The 17,253-nt window shown below is 44.8% G+C and overlaps 1 protein-coding gene across 3 annotated transcripts in view; it reads right to left on the minus strand.

Annotated features, from left to right (window-relative positions):
* meis2a (Meis homeobox 2a) overlaps nt 1–17,253 on the minus strand; it is a 78,547-nt gene that overhangs the window by 31,871 nt on the left and 29,423 nt on the right. For all 3 annotated transcript variants that reach the window (XM_053335250.1, XM_053335249.1, XM_053335248.1), the window contains exon 8: nt 13,273–13,415. In XM_053335250.1, the coding sequence (XP_053191225.1) occupies nt 13,273–13,415 (143 nt within the window). The remainder of the gene's footprint in view (nt 1–13,272; nt 13,416–17,253) is intronic.

Raw genomic sequence — 17,253 nt, forward strand, 5'->3', positions numbered from 1 at the left:
TAGATACTATGTACTGTATGAAACAGTTCTGTATTATAAAACAATATCCAGGCACAGTGACGCTTATCCACTAAGGAAATGCTAGGAAAACACAGGAGACCACTGCCAAGCACTTACAACCTAGAGCCTGTTGATAAAGTCTGTTGGGAAAAGGACTTAATATTAACATACAGGGTCTCTTTAAGTTTATCCTCTTTCTCTATTGTGTTCTTTAGACTTTGTTTAACTTCCTAAGTCAAAGTAAAGTGGGGCTGATCTTCAATTGAAATAGAAACAGATTAATGTGTGGAGAGATAGACAGACAGAGCAAGAGAAAAAGGGGGTTTGTTCACTCTTCAAATAGAAGCTTCTGAGAGTTTCCACTTGACGGGTCTCCCTTTCATTGTGCATTAACTTAATGAGCATAAATTCAAATACACAACCAGGACCTCTTTTAGCTCTCTCCCTCTCTCTCCTTCTGTCTCTTTAAGAGTCCACATTCTCAAGAGAAAGGCCAGTACATTCTAATAGCGAGCCTCGGGACACAACAACAAGAGCACAACCACTTACAGAGGACAAACAAGAAACCCCTGGGGCCAGCTATGGAATGTCAAGCCAATTTGGAAGATATCATAGGACATTTGTAATGTCAATTTTTGTTTTCAGGTCAAAAATCAAAGGAAAACATGGTGGGTAACATTTGTCCATTACAGTGCAGGCAGGAACACCCCCGCCCCCGCCAAAAAACAGCTGCAGGGGACACTTCCTGTTTGCTAATGATGCTAAATGTGTTCAAGTCAACCATGTCAAATTTTCTCTCCCTCTGAATGGACAGCTGGAGTGGAAAGAAAGATTTTTTTCTCCTCTTTTCTCCACTGTTCTTTTTTCTATCCTGTGCTCATGAGAGAAGCTCTTAGCCCCATGACAGACAGACATTTCAGATCATGTCCCGGTCAGCAAGACGGAGGAGCATAGCTGATGGTAACCATAGGTGCATTCATCTGAGATCACAAGTACTTCCATGGAACAAAGCCAGCCAAGCCCTGATCAGTCACCACCCCGTCCCTACCTGTTGTGTCTGTTCTCTTTTACTGAATACCATTTTTGCCTTTCAGAAATGCACGTCTTCCAAGCCCTCCTTTCATCTTGGGGTATATGAGTCAACGAGATATCTCCTGCCATTGCTCAACACCCAGGGGCGGCTGTCTGCATGAGGCTGTGCGGACTGACAAATGCCCTCAGGATCTTTCACTTTCTTAATGTTCCTCAAAGGAGAGTCGACATATGAGTGGAGTTAAAATGCCTTCATGACGTGCTGCCAAGAGAAGAGAAGAGCAGAAGAAGAGAAGAGAAGAGAAGAGAAGAGAAGAGAAGAGAAGAGAAAGCGAAAGAGAAGAGAAATAAATATAGCTTTTAGGCCTGGTTAATAGCAGCCAATCTTTAAGTGCATTCTTCCATCCTCTCCCTCTCTCTCCTTGTAGTGCTCTTAGGCTCAATCCTGCCCGGGGGCCGAGGTGACCTTTGACCTGGCTGGCCTGCCTAGCTACAGCCCTCTCGTTTGTTAGGGGCTTTATCCACTGACAAAGCAGGCAGGAAGTTGGCAGCCACCCAGCAGCCCCATGGGAGGATGACCATCAGCTAGCTCAGCTTACCGCTTATTACAGGATGGTGGGGAGCATGTGTGTTTGTGTGTGTGTGTGTCTGTCTGTGCACTGGCGTGTGTGTGTCCTTGTGCTTGCATGTGTGCTAGCTTGCATCTTTGTACATGCATATACTGTATGTCTCCATGCATGCGTGCTTATAAAAATGTTTGTGCATGTGCAACTCCTGGCATATTCGACTATGTTTGCATGCATGCAGAAATGAGGCTGACCATTTTTTTTCGGGCTGGCAATTTTTACTATGTTATTTAATGACACGCAAAGAATAAGCCTGGAAGCTACAAACATCCCTGTCTCCAAGCTAACCCGATCAGCTACGCATGTTAGTGACAATCAGGCAACCTTCCAGCCGCTGGACTCAGGGGACCCCAGCACACTTCAGTCTCTCTCTCTCTCCACTCTTTCCCTCCCTCCTCTCCGCAGCCTGCTCATCAGAGCGCTCAGAACAGCTCACTAAAACATTATATCATAAGACACTCCAGTTTCACTCTCGCTACTCCATAAAAGTCAGGTAATTCATACTTCATTTATATACCTTCCCATTAATAAAGCTGATGAACTTTTACTCCTTAAATCTAATGGGCCATTTTGCCATGACTGCCAGCGCTTGCCGTTTTCCCAGTCTGCCTTTCCTCTACCTTCTACCCCACTTATGCTTTGGAGGAAGCTAATCCACAGTCACTCAGCCACTGCTCACATACAGTGTTTTATGGGTGACGAGAGAAAGAGGAGGATTTGGAGGTTTTTAGGCTTTTGACTGACCTCTGCTACAGACAAGCAGTGACACGTACCATATGGTGGATTTGTTGTAGCTTTTGGTGTTGTTCTCTCTTTCTCTTTCTGTTTAACGCTACCTTTCTCTATCTGGATGCAACAGAGGGTCATTGACCTCCGGGCCTAAAGCAAGGCAAGATGGCTCCCTGGCTCGGAGACTGTTGACAAGCGTCTGTGTTCTTTTCAACAACTCGTTGAACTACCCCCCTACCCCTTCCCTTCTCAGGAATGTAACACAACCACTCACTGAGGTAACCCAAGCCCCTCCCCTCCCATCCGTCATTTACAGAAAGAGAAAGAGGCGGAGAGAAAAAGAGAGTTAGAGCAAGACCAACTGGGGGTGTTACACAGCTGTCCCCCATCTCCCCATCTAACTCTTGCTCCCTCTCCATTTCTCTTCCTCTCTTTAGATTTGCTCCTAGCCCACTGAATGTGGAATAATTAATGATGCAATTGAGCTGAGGAGAGGACTCTGACCAGCAGGGGCCGTTCCTGAATGCCTGGGTAGCTGTTTTATGGTGGACCGGAAAATAGAAAGAGAGAAAGACACGGAGAGACAGACAGGCAGAGGAAGAGAAAGACATAAAACAGTCAGACAGTGAGCGAAAGAGATTGTTAATAGTCTGTTTCCCAACAAACCTTAACCAAACTTTCCCTTCTGTTTTGTCCCCTCAAGTCTAATCCTCAATCCCCATCCCCCTCTCTTCTCCTCTCCATCCTGATGGAGGGATTGGGGGGCCTGACCTGTCTGGTGATTGATGGTAATGTCTCAGGAAGTCATTTTCTCCGACAGCACCCCGCCGCCTTTCACCAGGCCTGGTGCAGAGGTGAGCCAATCACATGGATCCTTTTAACTCTTTGCTCGCTCGCCGCCCAGGTCTGTCTGACTCATCTATCTCACACACTCTCATCCACACATCACCTTGTCCCTTTACACTGCACCTTATGCCAACCACAATACCTGAATCCCCTACTTTCAACACTAAGGCAAGGTTGAGATTCTACACTCTGACAAACAAAGAAAATGTTTAAAAGTTTGCAGAACAGTGAAAACAAGGGTATCTTGACAAAATAACACTGGCCATCTTGAAGTAGATCTACCAAGTGGCCCCTAATTCAGGTTGCTGGGGATGGATCCCCACGACTCCATTACTGTCAGCGCTTACCACCTCCATTATGGCAATTAGGACGTGGTTCCAACACAAGGAATGCTTTGCTATGCTCATGAATTGCTAACATCTGCCGTGTCTCTGCTCCATGTGTCAGGGTAGAGTTGTCTTTTCTTAAACACACACCTTTTTAAAGTCGCGCTCTCTCTCCTCTTTTTTCCTCCTGTTTCTTCAACACTTCACTCCACATTTATTTTCTTAATTCGACTCAAACTGTGCCTTAAAGAGATCCCTCTCTGTTTGAGTCCAAATAACCTAAAATGATCCGTGAAGAGCCTTGCGGTTCCCGTTTTCAATAGGCTTCATTAGTTTTTAATATCTAGCCAAGGAAAGAGGGAAAATGGCATGAAGATAATCAATGGAAAGGGGCTGGTAGGCTATTAATAACCCCCAAAGGATTGTGGGTTAATACACGCTCTTGCATAGGCAAACATGGCTGTGTGTGGTGAACACATCTGTCTGCCTGGATGGGCAACTTAATGAAACAACCAGCGTTTGGCTGCTGAGATGGATGTCGTTCCCTCAGTGAAAAATGAGTTCTCTCTCCCACTCTGCTGAGGCAGAGTCACACATGATAGGGCTCCCTTCAATTCACTGGAGACCTGACTGTGTCCCCTTGTGAGAGCAGATTAAACAATGAGGGTGCAGGGCAGGACAGGCAACGCATGGCCACTAGAGCAAGCCTTCATGGAGATCATATCAGGGAATCCTAATGTGAACAAGAGTCTGACTGATCTGGGAATGAGAGAAGACAGAGAAAGACTAGATGAGAAGTAGTACAGTAGACAGATAAAGACGAACAAGGGAGGAGAGAGATGAAGGCTGAGCCACCTGGGATAGATAAGCAGGCTCAATGTGTTTGAGTGACAGTGTTTGTTAGAGTGTTTGTGTGTGAAAACTAGGTTGTATACTAGGTTGTGTATATATGATTGTGTATATGCTTGCATATCTGCCAAGATATGTGTGCATATGTCCGTGTGTTTTTGTGTGTGTGTGTGTGTGTGTGTGTATTCTGACAGTTTCTGAGGTGACCCCTGGTCAGGCAGTCCTGTAACAGGAGCTCACCTCCGGTTCTGCAAGCTCTCCTCTCACTGTGCTAAACATCCACCTGAAGACAGGATTAGCTATTGTGACCCGGCCCCAGAGGTAACCGAGATACACCACCGGGGACAAACGTGAAACACACACTGTCACATGTTGCAGAGACACAGCCAGGTGGGAAGAGATAGACACAGAGGAAGATAGAGGTTTTAAAAAAAGCTGTAAAATGAAGACAGGATGGGACAGGTGGCGGAGAGGATTGTAAGTGCAAACAGGACACCTATAAGAGGATGAATGCAAGCAGGATACTGTATAATGTCAAGGAAGCTAAGGTGAAGGTGTCACTGGTGTTTGTCGTTGTCTAGTGAAAAACAAAGCATCAGAGCATAAGAGGATTGGGGACCTAACCCAGTGCCTTGGGGTAGCTGAGATTTGTGCCTGTATGGAAATTGATGCCTGTCAGCCTGTTTATGACTCGACCCTGACAGTATGCACGTATGTGTGCTTCTGTGTGTACACACAAGTGTGCGTGCTGTGCTGTGACAAATGAGCAGTGCTTAATTTGTGGCTGATTATGCGGGCTGCGGGTGCCCTAAACCCCTTTGAACTTGTAATTGCCCCCGGTTTCAGTAATGAACATTAAGGAGGATTCAGAAATGTGTGGCTAATTACACATTTTCCCCCATTTTTCATTTCTTCATCTTCATGCTAGATGAGAAAGAGGAAAAGGAGGAGCAGGAGTAGTAGTAGGAGGATGTGAGCCAAAGAGGAGGTTCTGGGTTTGGAGGCATACACTGCTGTTGTTGCCCTCTTTATCTAAATAATTGTACAAGCTGGTTTATGGGCTTTAGAGAGGTGCTTTGTGTGCGAGTCACTGCAGCCCTGGGGATATGGGGGACTAGCTTTCCCCATGATCAATATTCAGAGAGATTCACATCTGGAGCCAAGGCCTGTTCTGCTTAGATTTGGATTTATATATTTATTTTTTATTTGATTTTTTTTCTTTCTTTGGTTCTCTTCCTCCTCTATCCATCTGCTTTTTTTCTTATCAGCGTGTGGTACAGCTACTCTTTGATACAGAGGTTGCTGTCTATCATACACACTCATCTGTATGGCCTTACATGTTAGGGTAGTGTGAGAAATTCAGAGCTCTGAAGTGAATTAGGTCCACTATATGTGGAGAGCAGACACAGACACTAATAACACATGGCTCGATATAGTGTATATGCTAGGCAGAACTGCTTGAGCAATAGAGCATTCTGGGTAAATGGTTGTGGTGCAGGGAGGGTCCACTGAGGTTAGTGGAGGGGGAAGAGTTGGGGAAAGGAGTAACAAATTGACCCGCTCAGCCTCAGTCTTTGATGTGGACTGGGATCTCTCTTAAAAACCAGTCCATATGTTCAGAGAGGGAAAGAGAGTGGATATCAGTTGAGGGGAAAAAATGAAGAGGTGAGGAAGTGGGGGGAAGAGGTGAGAACAAGAGACATGGCTCCCAGTTATAAGGACCCCACTGTGCAGGAATCCCATTGCTTGCCCCTGGACTGAGCACTGGGCAAAACAAAAGTGTGCATTTGGGAGGAGTACGCAGGGAGGGGAGAAAAATCACACAAAATGGCAGGAGTGGGATTTGGTGCAGCCAGGGTCCCATGACAAACCAAACAGTGAAACACAAGGTCTGTTTTTGATTTCTACTCAATGCCTCCATCCCTCAACCCTTTCCTCTTTCCTTGCCTCCCTCACTTCTTTAGCCTGGTGTGCTGTTTCTACGATGGTGCTGCTCCTTTCCCCCTTTTGCATTTTCCTCACTTGGTGTGAGATGAATATCAAAGTGATACTGGGGCAGCATAGAGGCCTGCAGCAAAATCTCATTGGCCTCCATGGTCCCCAGCATGCAGCAGCCACTGTATAGCAGCTCTTGCCATAACCCTGCAATCAGCCATAGGGGGATGAGGCTAGCCTGCAGGGCGGTACCCCTGGAAGGGTAAGGGGTAATTTAAGGAAACTCGCTCTAAGATGTGAAACCAAAATCCTCTTATACATTTTGTTATGAGTAAGATAACCCCAAAAGTGTAGAAAAGGGAAACCGACACAGAATCAGTTACCACCATCTTAATAACCCTGGCTTTCCACCAGGGGCATGTATGCTATCACAGACTACCTCGCAGGGTCCGTTAGTGTAGATGACGTCATTTGATTCCTATTTCCCATAGAGTCAGCTCAGCCAGGTCTTAGCCAATGGATCAGTGTTATGACTACAGCAGCAGTGGATTGCACCGCTGTGCTAAAGGCAGGGAAATGTTCCCTGGCTGGGCCCTATTCTCAGTGGAGCGTAGGGCCTTAAAGAACTCTCTTCAGCTGTGTGCATGTGTGTTCTTGGAGGAGTCTCTCACTGTTCAGAGCTGTGAGTTTATAAATCTGACTGCCCTCCACAGACCTAGCTCTGTTTGTATTCTGCTGCGGTCAGGGCATGTGCAGTCACCTCTGCAGGGGCCGGTCAAACTCACGCTGTGCTCCTGGTATTCCATGAGGACACTCCGGCTGTAAAACCTAATTTAAAGAAATGCATATTGCACCACAGTTCAGGGAACACCATCCTCCTCAGTTTTTTCCTTTATTGTAGTCTCACTAGAGGATATATCATATATCTTTTTTTTCCCTTTTTTTCAAACACTGGAGCATAATCACTTTCATGCACTGGGAAAGTGTCGTAAACAGTCCTTTCACGAAAGCATTCATTTCTGCTACTTCATTAAACAACCTGCATTAAGATGCAAACAGAAAGAATGAAAATTAACAGGGAAGAGAGAAAATAGAGGAAATGTGAGGTAGAGGGGTTATGAGTGGTGCTGGTAACACATGCATTTCCACATCTACAATAACATGGTGCTCATCTTAAAGATAAGCAAGCTTATGGGAATGAAACGTTTTTTAAACACAGCAAACATTCTCGCTATTTTCACAAGCACATGCACCCCATAGTGTATGTAAGGTTAATATGCCATGCTCTATATGTCAGTGGATTCCACGTGGACTTAGTTGGCTTTGAAGTGGAACTATGACAGATCTGGATTAGGGGGCAAAGTGTAAAGGTCTGGTGTCAGAGCATGAAACGAATTCAAGCTTATTATATTCTAATGCACAGCTAAACCTCTGGAACAGCAACCGACTATGCAAATCATCCTGTAAACAAGGCTTTTGTCAGTCACAGAGCTGTGACACACTAAACTTGCAAATTGTTGCAAAGCCTCTCTGAGATAAGATAGTAAACTTAATGTGACCTGTTATATAATTATACAGCCTGTGAAAATGGGAAGTCACTGGATCCCCCTTCTAAACTTTCATCCTGGTTTCGGCCCTCTCCTTCTATTAAAAGCATCTTGTTAGACATGTAATGGTAAATTTTTTAATGAGCTCTGACAAGGAAGGTGAGATTCTTGTGTGAAATGTGTGAATTTCTTGAGTGTCTGTGTGTCAGTGTCATTCTCCGCAAGGTCTGTCCATGGTGTGGTTGCCCCTCTGTGATAACCAAGCTGGGGTAGAACAGATGGCAGACTGAGGTGGCTTATGTCTCTGTTTTCCAGGGTCGCTGAGCAGCCAACATTAGAACACAGTGACTAGACAATAGCTAGGCATCAAACCTCAACCCCCCCCTTCCCTCCCAAAAAAGGGATCTCCTCCTCAGTCATTATCAAAGACTTTCAATGACTCCTATGCTAAACATCACCAAACTCTCCTGTCATGTTGTCACTAATGTCTGTTTTGTAAACACACACACAAAAGCAATGTGATGACTCATTTTCCTACATCTCCCACCAATAGTCACACATTTGGGTGGCGGCAGTGAACCAAACTGTCGCCTGGGTTGCTATGGGTGACTGGAGAGCTGACTTTTGGGCTCTGAGGCAAACAAGCACATGACAGATTAGTGTGTGGGCCTCCTCCAGGCTTCCACCTCTTTGACCCTTAGGAGCCCCCTCTTTACCCCCTCCTCACCCCTAAACCTACTCCCTACTTCTCCTTTGTCTGCAGCCTCTCTACATCCAAACTCACACAACAACCTACAGAGGTGAAAAGTAAACAGATTTCCAAATGCATTACTGAAAAGAAGCCAAAAGTTATTACTTTATAAACATTTCTGGCTTTTAAAAGTTGTTTTGTTTTTATTTGTTTTTTTGGTTACACAAGTGCAACTAAAATCCAAACAAATTAATTATGTAATTAGAGAAGTTTGAATCAAATAAAAACGTATTGTGTCGTGTACAGTATGTTGGAAAGATAAAGTAGGCAGCAGGAAATATGGAATGGACAGCTTTTAGCAGTTGAATGTAAAAGGAGGAAGGGCTTGGGTATTTCAAACTGTTTGCAGATGTGTGTCTCCACCAGTTAAATGCTGCTTGTACTGGAACAACACACACGGATTAGAAGGACTAGAGGAGCTTAAACAAAACTGGGGAATACAACAGGGCTGACTGTTTAGTCTACTCAAACAACATGCCCTCTCTTTTCGAGGGATGGACTTGTACACTTGTTTATCGTATGGGACAAACATCCGTTGCCAGGGTTTGGCCTTGCCTGCGCCCATGTCTTGTGAATGACCCTAGCTGGCTCTTTTATGTGCGTCTATAAAGGGTGGTCGAGAGAGCAGCTCCCATAGGAGGGCTCGACCTGACGATGACACCCTGTTGTCATGGAGACTAATGCTATGTTGGGCTGGGATTGGGAGTGAAGCGGGGGTGGGGGGTAGCCACTGTCACTAGTGTATCTAATGATGTTTGCAGCACAATGCACTCATCTCCTCACATAGTGTGACGTGTCCTCACTTTGGTTAAAGTGGCCCTGTTGGCATCTTTTTGAGCTCTGCTTTTAGTGTTCTTCCCAGTATATAAGAAAACACTTTTTATTTTATAAATATAGTCACAGAACAGTTAATGAGTCAGTAGACACTGGTTTAACATGTGGGTAGATAACAGAAGATTATGTGCTGTACTAGTAACAACACAATATTCAAATACCATACAAAAGCAATTCAAATTTGGACACACTGTTCAAATGCTCACAGTTCCAAGGACTTTCCAAATGACCAGGGGATGTATCATTTCCCTTTCAGGGAGCCCAGGGGACCAATACACCTGGCTTAGCAGCTTAACAGCATTTCCCCAAACACCCAGGCCAAAGGGTGGCCTAGCACAAAACCTGAGACGCTTGATGCTTGAGAGGGCTACCTACTCATCTGACTGACCAATCTCCCTCTCTCACTTATTCCCTCCCTCCTCCTAGCTCACACATGCACACGTGCACGTACTATCAACTGGCCTGGTTTGCTCCTGAGGTCCCCTATTTATTTTCATAGGTGTTTGAGGGTTTACACTAGTCAAAAGACAAGGCCAGGGCCTAGAGTAGTATCTTTGTATCTGAGTGCTTCCTGTTTTCATTGCAAGGCCGACCCTTGTCTTTACAGGGGTGAGTAAGGGCTAGCAGGGGGCTAACAGAGAGTGAGAGGGAAGGAAGGCCAGGGGCGCCGAGGGGCTAATTGTAGATTTTAGAGTTTTCTTTTGCCAAACAAAAGGGCATCACCTTTTGCAACAATAAGAAAAAACATCCATTAATGCCTCTTCATGTCTCTCTCTGCCCCCCCTCTCATCATTTTTCCTCTTCTATCTTACATTCCCTGTATATACCTAACCTTCTACATAACTCTCTCTTACTCTCCTGAATTCTGTAGTCCAGGCTTTTGAAGTTCAGTAGAACATTTTACCCCTAACAGTGAAGTTTACCTTTCTGATAACATAATCTCCCTGTAGTATTGAAAAGCTTACACCAACAGTCTGGGATTTCCCTTCCCCTAATGTGGCTGGAAGACATCCAGAAACTCATGGGGAGGGAGGAGGGGGGGTATTAGAGAGAGAAAGAGTGGGAGGGAGGATAGAAGGAGGGAGTGGAGAGACGGTCTGACCCTCTTCTGCCAGCTAACACCAGCTGATCTGTCCAGCCGTTTGCCAATTAAATATGGGGCATTTAAGGTTGCCAGCGCACGTGCTCTCTACTGCATGTGCATATGGGCTCAACATAAGAGGTCAGAGTTATCACAGCTTCTTCACAGAATCTTTGCATATTTTGTGAAATCTAATTTTCCCCTCAGCTGGAATATTGGCTGCAGTTTCAGACTTTTGCATGGTAGAATCAATGGTAAATATGAGACTACTTTTTATATGTCAATGTCATGAAGAAAACAATCTTATGATTTCTCCCAAGAGAGTGTGAGGTCAGAGTAAAGCGAGGGAGAGAGGGAGGGGAGAGGGCAATTTTGTTATACTGAATCCAAAAGCCAACAGTTGTTACTATTGGCCTGTGTTGTTTTTCTGTGTGTGAAGGGGGTCCTGTCCTTTTGAGCTTTTCAGAAGATATGACAATGGCTGGATGTTGAGAACATATGTAGAGAGACCCCTGTGGCTCATGGAAGAGGAGATTCATGCTGGCCCTGCCGTTTGAGAAAATACAAGGCCGCTCCTTTCACTCCTCACCCCTCAGTTAATGAATGCGTGAATGACAGAATGCTGCTATAGGCCATTCAGGGGCCAAAGTCCCCAAGAATTCACCCTTGCACAAACGCATCCAGCAATGGCAAATACATTTGTTTAACAAATTAAAAGGAAGGAGAAAGGCTAATGGTAGCGTGTGTGTGTGTGTGTGTGTGTGTATGAGAGAGAGAGGGAGAGAGAGAGATTGAGAGAGTTTATGGGTGGGAGAATTGGATGGTGAGAAGAGAAGGGGGATAATTCAATTAGTCCTCTTCCTTAGTAGAGAAATGAAGGCAGGTTAAAAGGGAGGGATTATTATTTGTACAAGACTGGCCAGGGCTTTACACAAAAGAAACAAATAAAGATTGGAGAGAACATCTACAAGCAGGGGATGTGATAAAGGAGAGAGGGACAGAGAAAAAGAGGGCATTGAAAGCTCTGCTCTGTCTGAATTGACCAGCTCTCTGAAAACTGTGCCTGTGACTAACATCGGGCTTTCCCCCCTCCTCTTCTTTCCACTCTTTCAATTGAATTTTAAAACAATTCTAAAGAAAATTGTCAGATACTCTTCCAAAAGCTCTGTATATGTCAAGCTATGTGAGGCTTTCACCAGGAAAGATGCCAAATAAAGTCTAAACTGACGAGGTGTGTTTATGTGTTTTGTGCATGCATATATGAACATACAATAAATTACACTTCAATAAAAGTTTTTTGTTTGTCCCCGTTATGCACAAACAACAATAAGAAATATCTTTAAAAAATAAGTTTTGCCTTCCTTCTGTCCTCAATCTCTGAGTGAAGCCTAGTCTGCTGTTTGGTGAGAGGTCTCCAGTCAGGGAGCGATGGAGCTGTGAACAGCTGTGAAGTCATTTTGATAATGATGAGAATAATAAGCATGCAGACTGGCGTGGTGGAGCCGCTAAGGCCTGTGAGGCTCAGGGCTTTGCTGTTGCAGCTTCACTGCTCCTGAATAGATAAAAGTGATTAAAGCACTCCTGATTATCCCTGACCAATATGTAATGGATTTACAGCCCTTTCAATTAGTCCGTATTTGCTGGCCACTCATTATTTGGGCTTTTGGTTAGGTAATCAGGGTCTGAGGGCTTTGGGTAGGGAGTGGGCATTGGTGGGGGAGGGTGGGCCGGGGGGCTCGGGGTGCAGGGTGCACAGGGGGCACCCAACCCTCTTAAATGTGTGGATGAGCCATTAGACTGAAGCTCTAAACTTAGTCTCCTCTACTTTTTCTCTTTCTCTTTTCACTACTCTGTTCCCACTACATTGTCTCTCCATCTCTGGGACAGAGAGCCACATGCTCAGAGAGCAGCTTATGTGTCCTGGTGTGGCCACCTCCTCCTGAAATCTGACCTGTGTAGCAAAATCAATACAGCCTGATGTTCTGATAATGTCCTGACATTAGCGAGGGTGGGGGGACATGTGGTCGATCACTTTATACTTGATAAACACAAAGACAGACAGAAAGACTGACACATAAAAAAACTGTTGACTAATGAATAATATAATGTTCCATTATTTTGAATTACTGTGGCATTTGAATATTTACTCAAAATCATGTGGCATCTTAGTGAAGTGAATGAAAAAATAAGATATTATCATTCACCATCTCAAACATGTCTAAATATCACACATGAAAATGTGATTTCAAAAATGCACACTGTCCAAAACTTTACACCTTTACACACACAATCATTCTGTAGTAACTAGCACTCCTCTTATTCTGCCCCAGAAAAACATTCTTCTCCAGGCCAAACAAACAGCACATCTCATATTGGAGTAAATGTCATAGATTGTTTGGCCATCTCTCTATTACTCAGAGTGTGCTGAGCAGGGTAAACAGTCCAAACTGATTAGATTGACCTGGTCACTTTGTCCCTCTGACAGGTGGCTGACAGGTGAGCATCACAGCGCTGCCGTCACTCATCTCCCTCAGTGACGACTATGTGACAGGTGTGTGTGTGTGTGTGTTTGTGTGTGCCTCTGCATGTTTTTTGGATTTTTTTTGTCACTGATGTGTGTGTGTGTGTGTGTGTGTGTGTGTGTGTTTCCACCTGTGTTGTTTTCAAACATTCATATCATTCAGGTGTATTTCCAAAACGTTACGGCTGTGCTTACCGTGAGATGCTGGAACAGCCACGCCCTCATGATGTTAGTGGCCACCTTGGGGAAAATGCCACGCTTTTTCTGCCTCTTCTTATCCTTGTCTGGATCATCATCATCCCCTGTGCCAGGCGATGCAACGCTGTTGTCTAAGCCATCTCCTGGACGGAAACCAAACCCAGGGTTAAATAACATCCCAGACCACACCACTGACTCAGAGTACAATATAAAAAATTCCTACTCAAAGCAGAAACAGACTGTATAGACTGTCAAAGCTGAATTTAAGGCTTATGAAAGATGGATAATCTGACAAATACTACAGATACCTAAGACAGAATTCAAAAGCACTGCACTGAGGCATAATAAATTGCCAGAGCAAAGTCTTTGTTGTGTAGTGAAGATATGGAGGTAAGGGGATTTAGATGGCCTTAGACGAAGGCCTGTACAGAGAGTGAGGGGTTTACACAGAGGCCTAGCAGAGTTGTTCAATACCCCAGAGCACAGGAGAGGGGAATGGGGGTTAATGACTCTAATGTTATGGTTGGACACTGAAACACAAGGTTCCTCATTCCAGTTCTACAGTAGGAAGTGAAGGAGAGAAAAAATGGAGCGAGATGACAATGAAGTACAAGGAGTCTTTAAGTACAGTAGAGGCTTGGACTCATGTCATTAACTCAATTAGATTTGCATGCTTGACATATGTAGAGCATTTTTTTTTCATCTTTTGAAGAGAGCCAAAGGGGACAAGAAAGAGTTATGCAGACTTGTACAGTACACACATACATACACACACACACACACACACACACACACACAGACACACACACACACACACAACCACGCACAACCACGCACACAGACACACACACACACACACACACACATACACACACATACACACACACACACACACACACACACAAACTCACTCACTCACTCACATACACACAAAACTCACATGATAATTCAGGGCATCTAGTTGAAAAGCATGCGTATTGTAGTAAGGATGTGATTTGGGGTGGTTCATTGTTGCACTTCGATGCACATAATGGACTCGTATGCCTCCCCCACCTCAACCCCTGACTCTCCTAGTCCTCCTCTCACACTCCCTTCCCTCACAGCAACCCCTCCCCATTCTGCCACAAGATTAGCATGACAGGCCAGTGGCAGCTTCGCCTGCATTAATGTCCGTCAGTGTTTGATTTCAAGGGGAAAACATGCACATACCCAGGCACGATTTCTCCTTTAAATTGAAGTTTCCAGCTTTGTCCCTTGCCCTTTTCTTGTTCCTCCTTCCCGGCATTAATTGTGCATTAGCAAAAATGATTTACTTTTAACAGTCATAGTTATTTTTTCTTGCCCCCGGGCACAAATGCCTTGAAAGCCTTCCTTGAGGGCATCTAAATTATGTATCTGAAAAACTCCTCCACTAAGGCAGAGAAGGACCCTGACATTCTCAAAATCCAGACTCACATGTCCTCCTGTTTTTGGGGAGGCATCAATCACAACCACCTATACAAGCCCTAATCTCGCATAAATATTTGAACTAATAACATTAAAAAGGGGGAAAGAAAAAGGATCCGACTGGTAGCGTAATCAAATGCAAAATAAATGAAGAATACAAGGACAGCAGGGGCCCTCACTTCTAACTACTTTCCTCATTTTCTTTTTCTTTTTTCTTTCCCTTGTTTTCCCTCTCTTTTTTCTTCTCTCTGTCTATCTTTTCTGTCTGTGCACAGTGTTTTCCTTCCACATCATTAGTGTAGAGCCACACGAAAGGAGAAAACAGAGTGCCGACTTTACGCTCCCTGTGTGAAGTTAAAGAAGCAACAGCCCCTCTGAAGGACATATGGGAATGGGGACACAGACTAGGGGTGTTGTAATTGTAGAATAGGCATTCATTAGTGGCAAATGCCATAAATCCCAGGCTAAGTACGAATCCTTGTTCAGGAAAGCCTAAAACAATAAACGTTGGTCTGGCCATAGCCCTACCCTGGCTGCGAGGGGCTTCCTGAGAAATGTGACCCAGACGGAAGTCAAGTCTAACTCCCCCAGTTTGCTTCTTAACTTCAATAACAACAAAACTAGTGAGCTGTGAATTTTAACCACCCTCCTCTTGTTTCTCTGCTTTTGAGCTTTGCTGAATAATGTTGATACACAGCTTGTTTGTTTGTGTGCCGCTAGGTTTTGTGTTGATTTTCGAGCAAGTCTCCAAATCCCTCTCCTGCTGTGAGCAGTCAGGCTCATCCAATGGAACCACACAGTGGCCAAAAGGTTGGCAGATTAATTTTATTGACGTTTCCATTTTCACTGCAATGCGATAGCCTCCCCCCTGGCCAGGGCCAGAGCGACCCGTGCGTATTTACAGACTGACCTGTCACTTCATTACCCAGCATGCTTGCTGCCTCCTGCCCTAGCCCGCAAGGGTGAAACCAGACTCCAAGGCTCTCAGCTCCTCTGTCCCTCTGTCTTTCTCTCACATGTACATGGATACTGTCATGTGTGCATAGACAAGGCTAGTGGCATTCAAGCATGAATTTTGAGTACACTAATAGTTGCTATTGACTTTACATATACTACATAGACATACGCACACAGTATATAACAAAGAAATAACAAAGAAAGAAATTAGAGGAAGATGAAGCAAGAGGAGGAGTTGAAAAAGAATAAAGAAGGCCCAACTTGCACAACCTCATTACATCTAAAGGAGAGCTGGTGCTTTGCATCCACCCCCACTCCTTTCTTATGAGCAAGAGAAGGAACGCTGCAGGGCAAATTGTCCCAAACGCTAATGGCTTCTGACTGTTCCCTGGCAACTCTGCCATTCTAACCTGTGTGGATGTGCACTCTAAAAAAAATGGGGAAAGGAAAAAAAGCACAGGGCAGAGCAGGGGGAAGCGTCCCATCATCTGGCCATGTGACACAGATGGGGGTTGGCTATTAGGAGGCAGCCGAAAGGCCTAGGGGAGCCGAGGTGCTGGAGTGTAGCCCCAGGCACTTTTGGAAAAGCAGCGCCCTTGGAGACAGAAAAAAGACAGCCCCCCCTTACTCTCCCCACTCTCTCTCTGTCTTTCCTCACTCTTTCCTTCTCTCTCCATCTCCCTTGAATACTATCAATATTTTGACTTAAAGTGCTTGCAATGAAAGTTCTGTGCATACTTCTGTATGCAGAAACTGAGGAGGTGTAATCAGGCAAGATGGAAGACAATGACCAAACGCAATAAGGGTGAGAGACGGAATGAACAAACAAACAAACAAGTCCAAGAGCACATTAAGCTCACATACATTCCCTCTCTCATCACCAGTTGGTGGTTATTAAAAATGCATTCAGATATATCTCCCCGTGAGTAAATTGGTCTCAGGGCTGAGCTCATTAACGGGTTGGGAAAGGACTGTAAACACACTGCAACTCTGCTTATCTAATGTTGGCACATTCAGGGTCGCTTCAGGATTTCTTGCACAAAGAATTGGTTTAGCACAAAGTGTCCTACAGTCTCTGCTGAGATTAAGTGGGATTCAGGGGAGTTCTAATGACTCCAGAGATCATGCCTCATGTCTAGGAGGCACCCTGTCCCCCTAGGGAACCACTAAGGTCTAGTCAGCCCTAGAAGCATCATGTATCTGACTGTAAGTAACACATATCGCGACTCTTTCACTACACCAAGAATGTCCTCCTTCTGGGGTGCCACCATTGTGATATACCCATGCATGAATGCATAATGACTTCTGAATAGTTGGAAAACACATTCAAACCCAGTCATGGTTAGTTATCACATAACACGTCAGATTTATAGGTCCCTATACTATTTATATACCTACTGAAGAGCTTCTGTACAAGCTGTAGCTGTTGTGTGTGTATTATTCTAAAGGCTGTGCAATGATTTTGCACTGGGAGGCCCCAGCGTTTGTTTCAGGGTAATGAACCAAGAGTGTTGAGGCAGTGGCTTATGGAAGCTGTGGTTAAAGTGACTAATTACAACAGAGCCCCCACACAAC

The sequence above is a fragment of the Scomber japonicus genome, chromosome 16 (genome assembly GCF_027409825.1).
Source record: "Scomber japonicus isolate fScoJap1 chromosome 16, fScoJap1.pri, whole genome shotgun sequence".
NCBI lineage: Eukaryota > Metazoa > Chordata > Actinopteri > Scombriformes > Scombridae > Scomber > Scomber japonicus.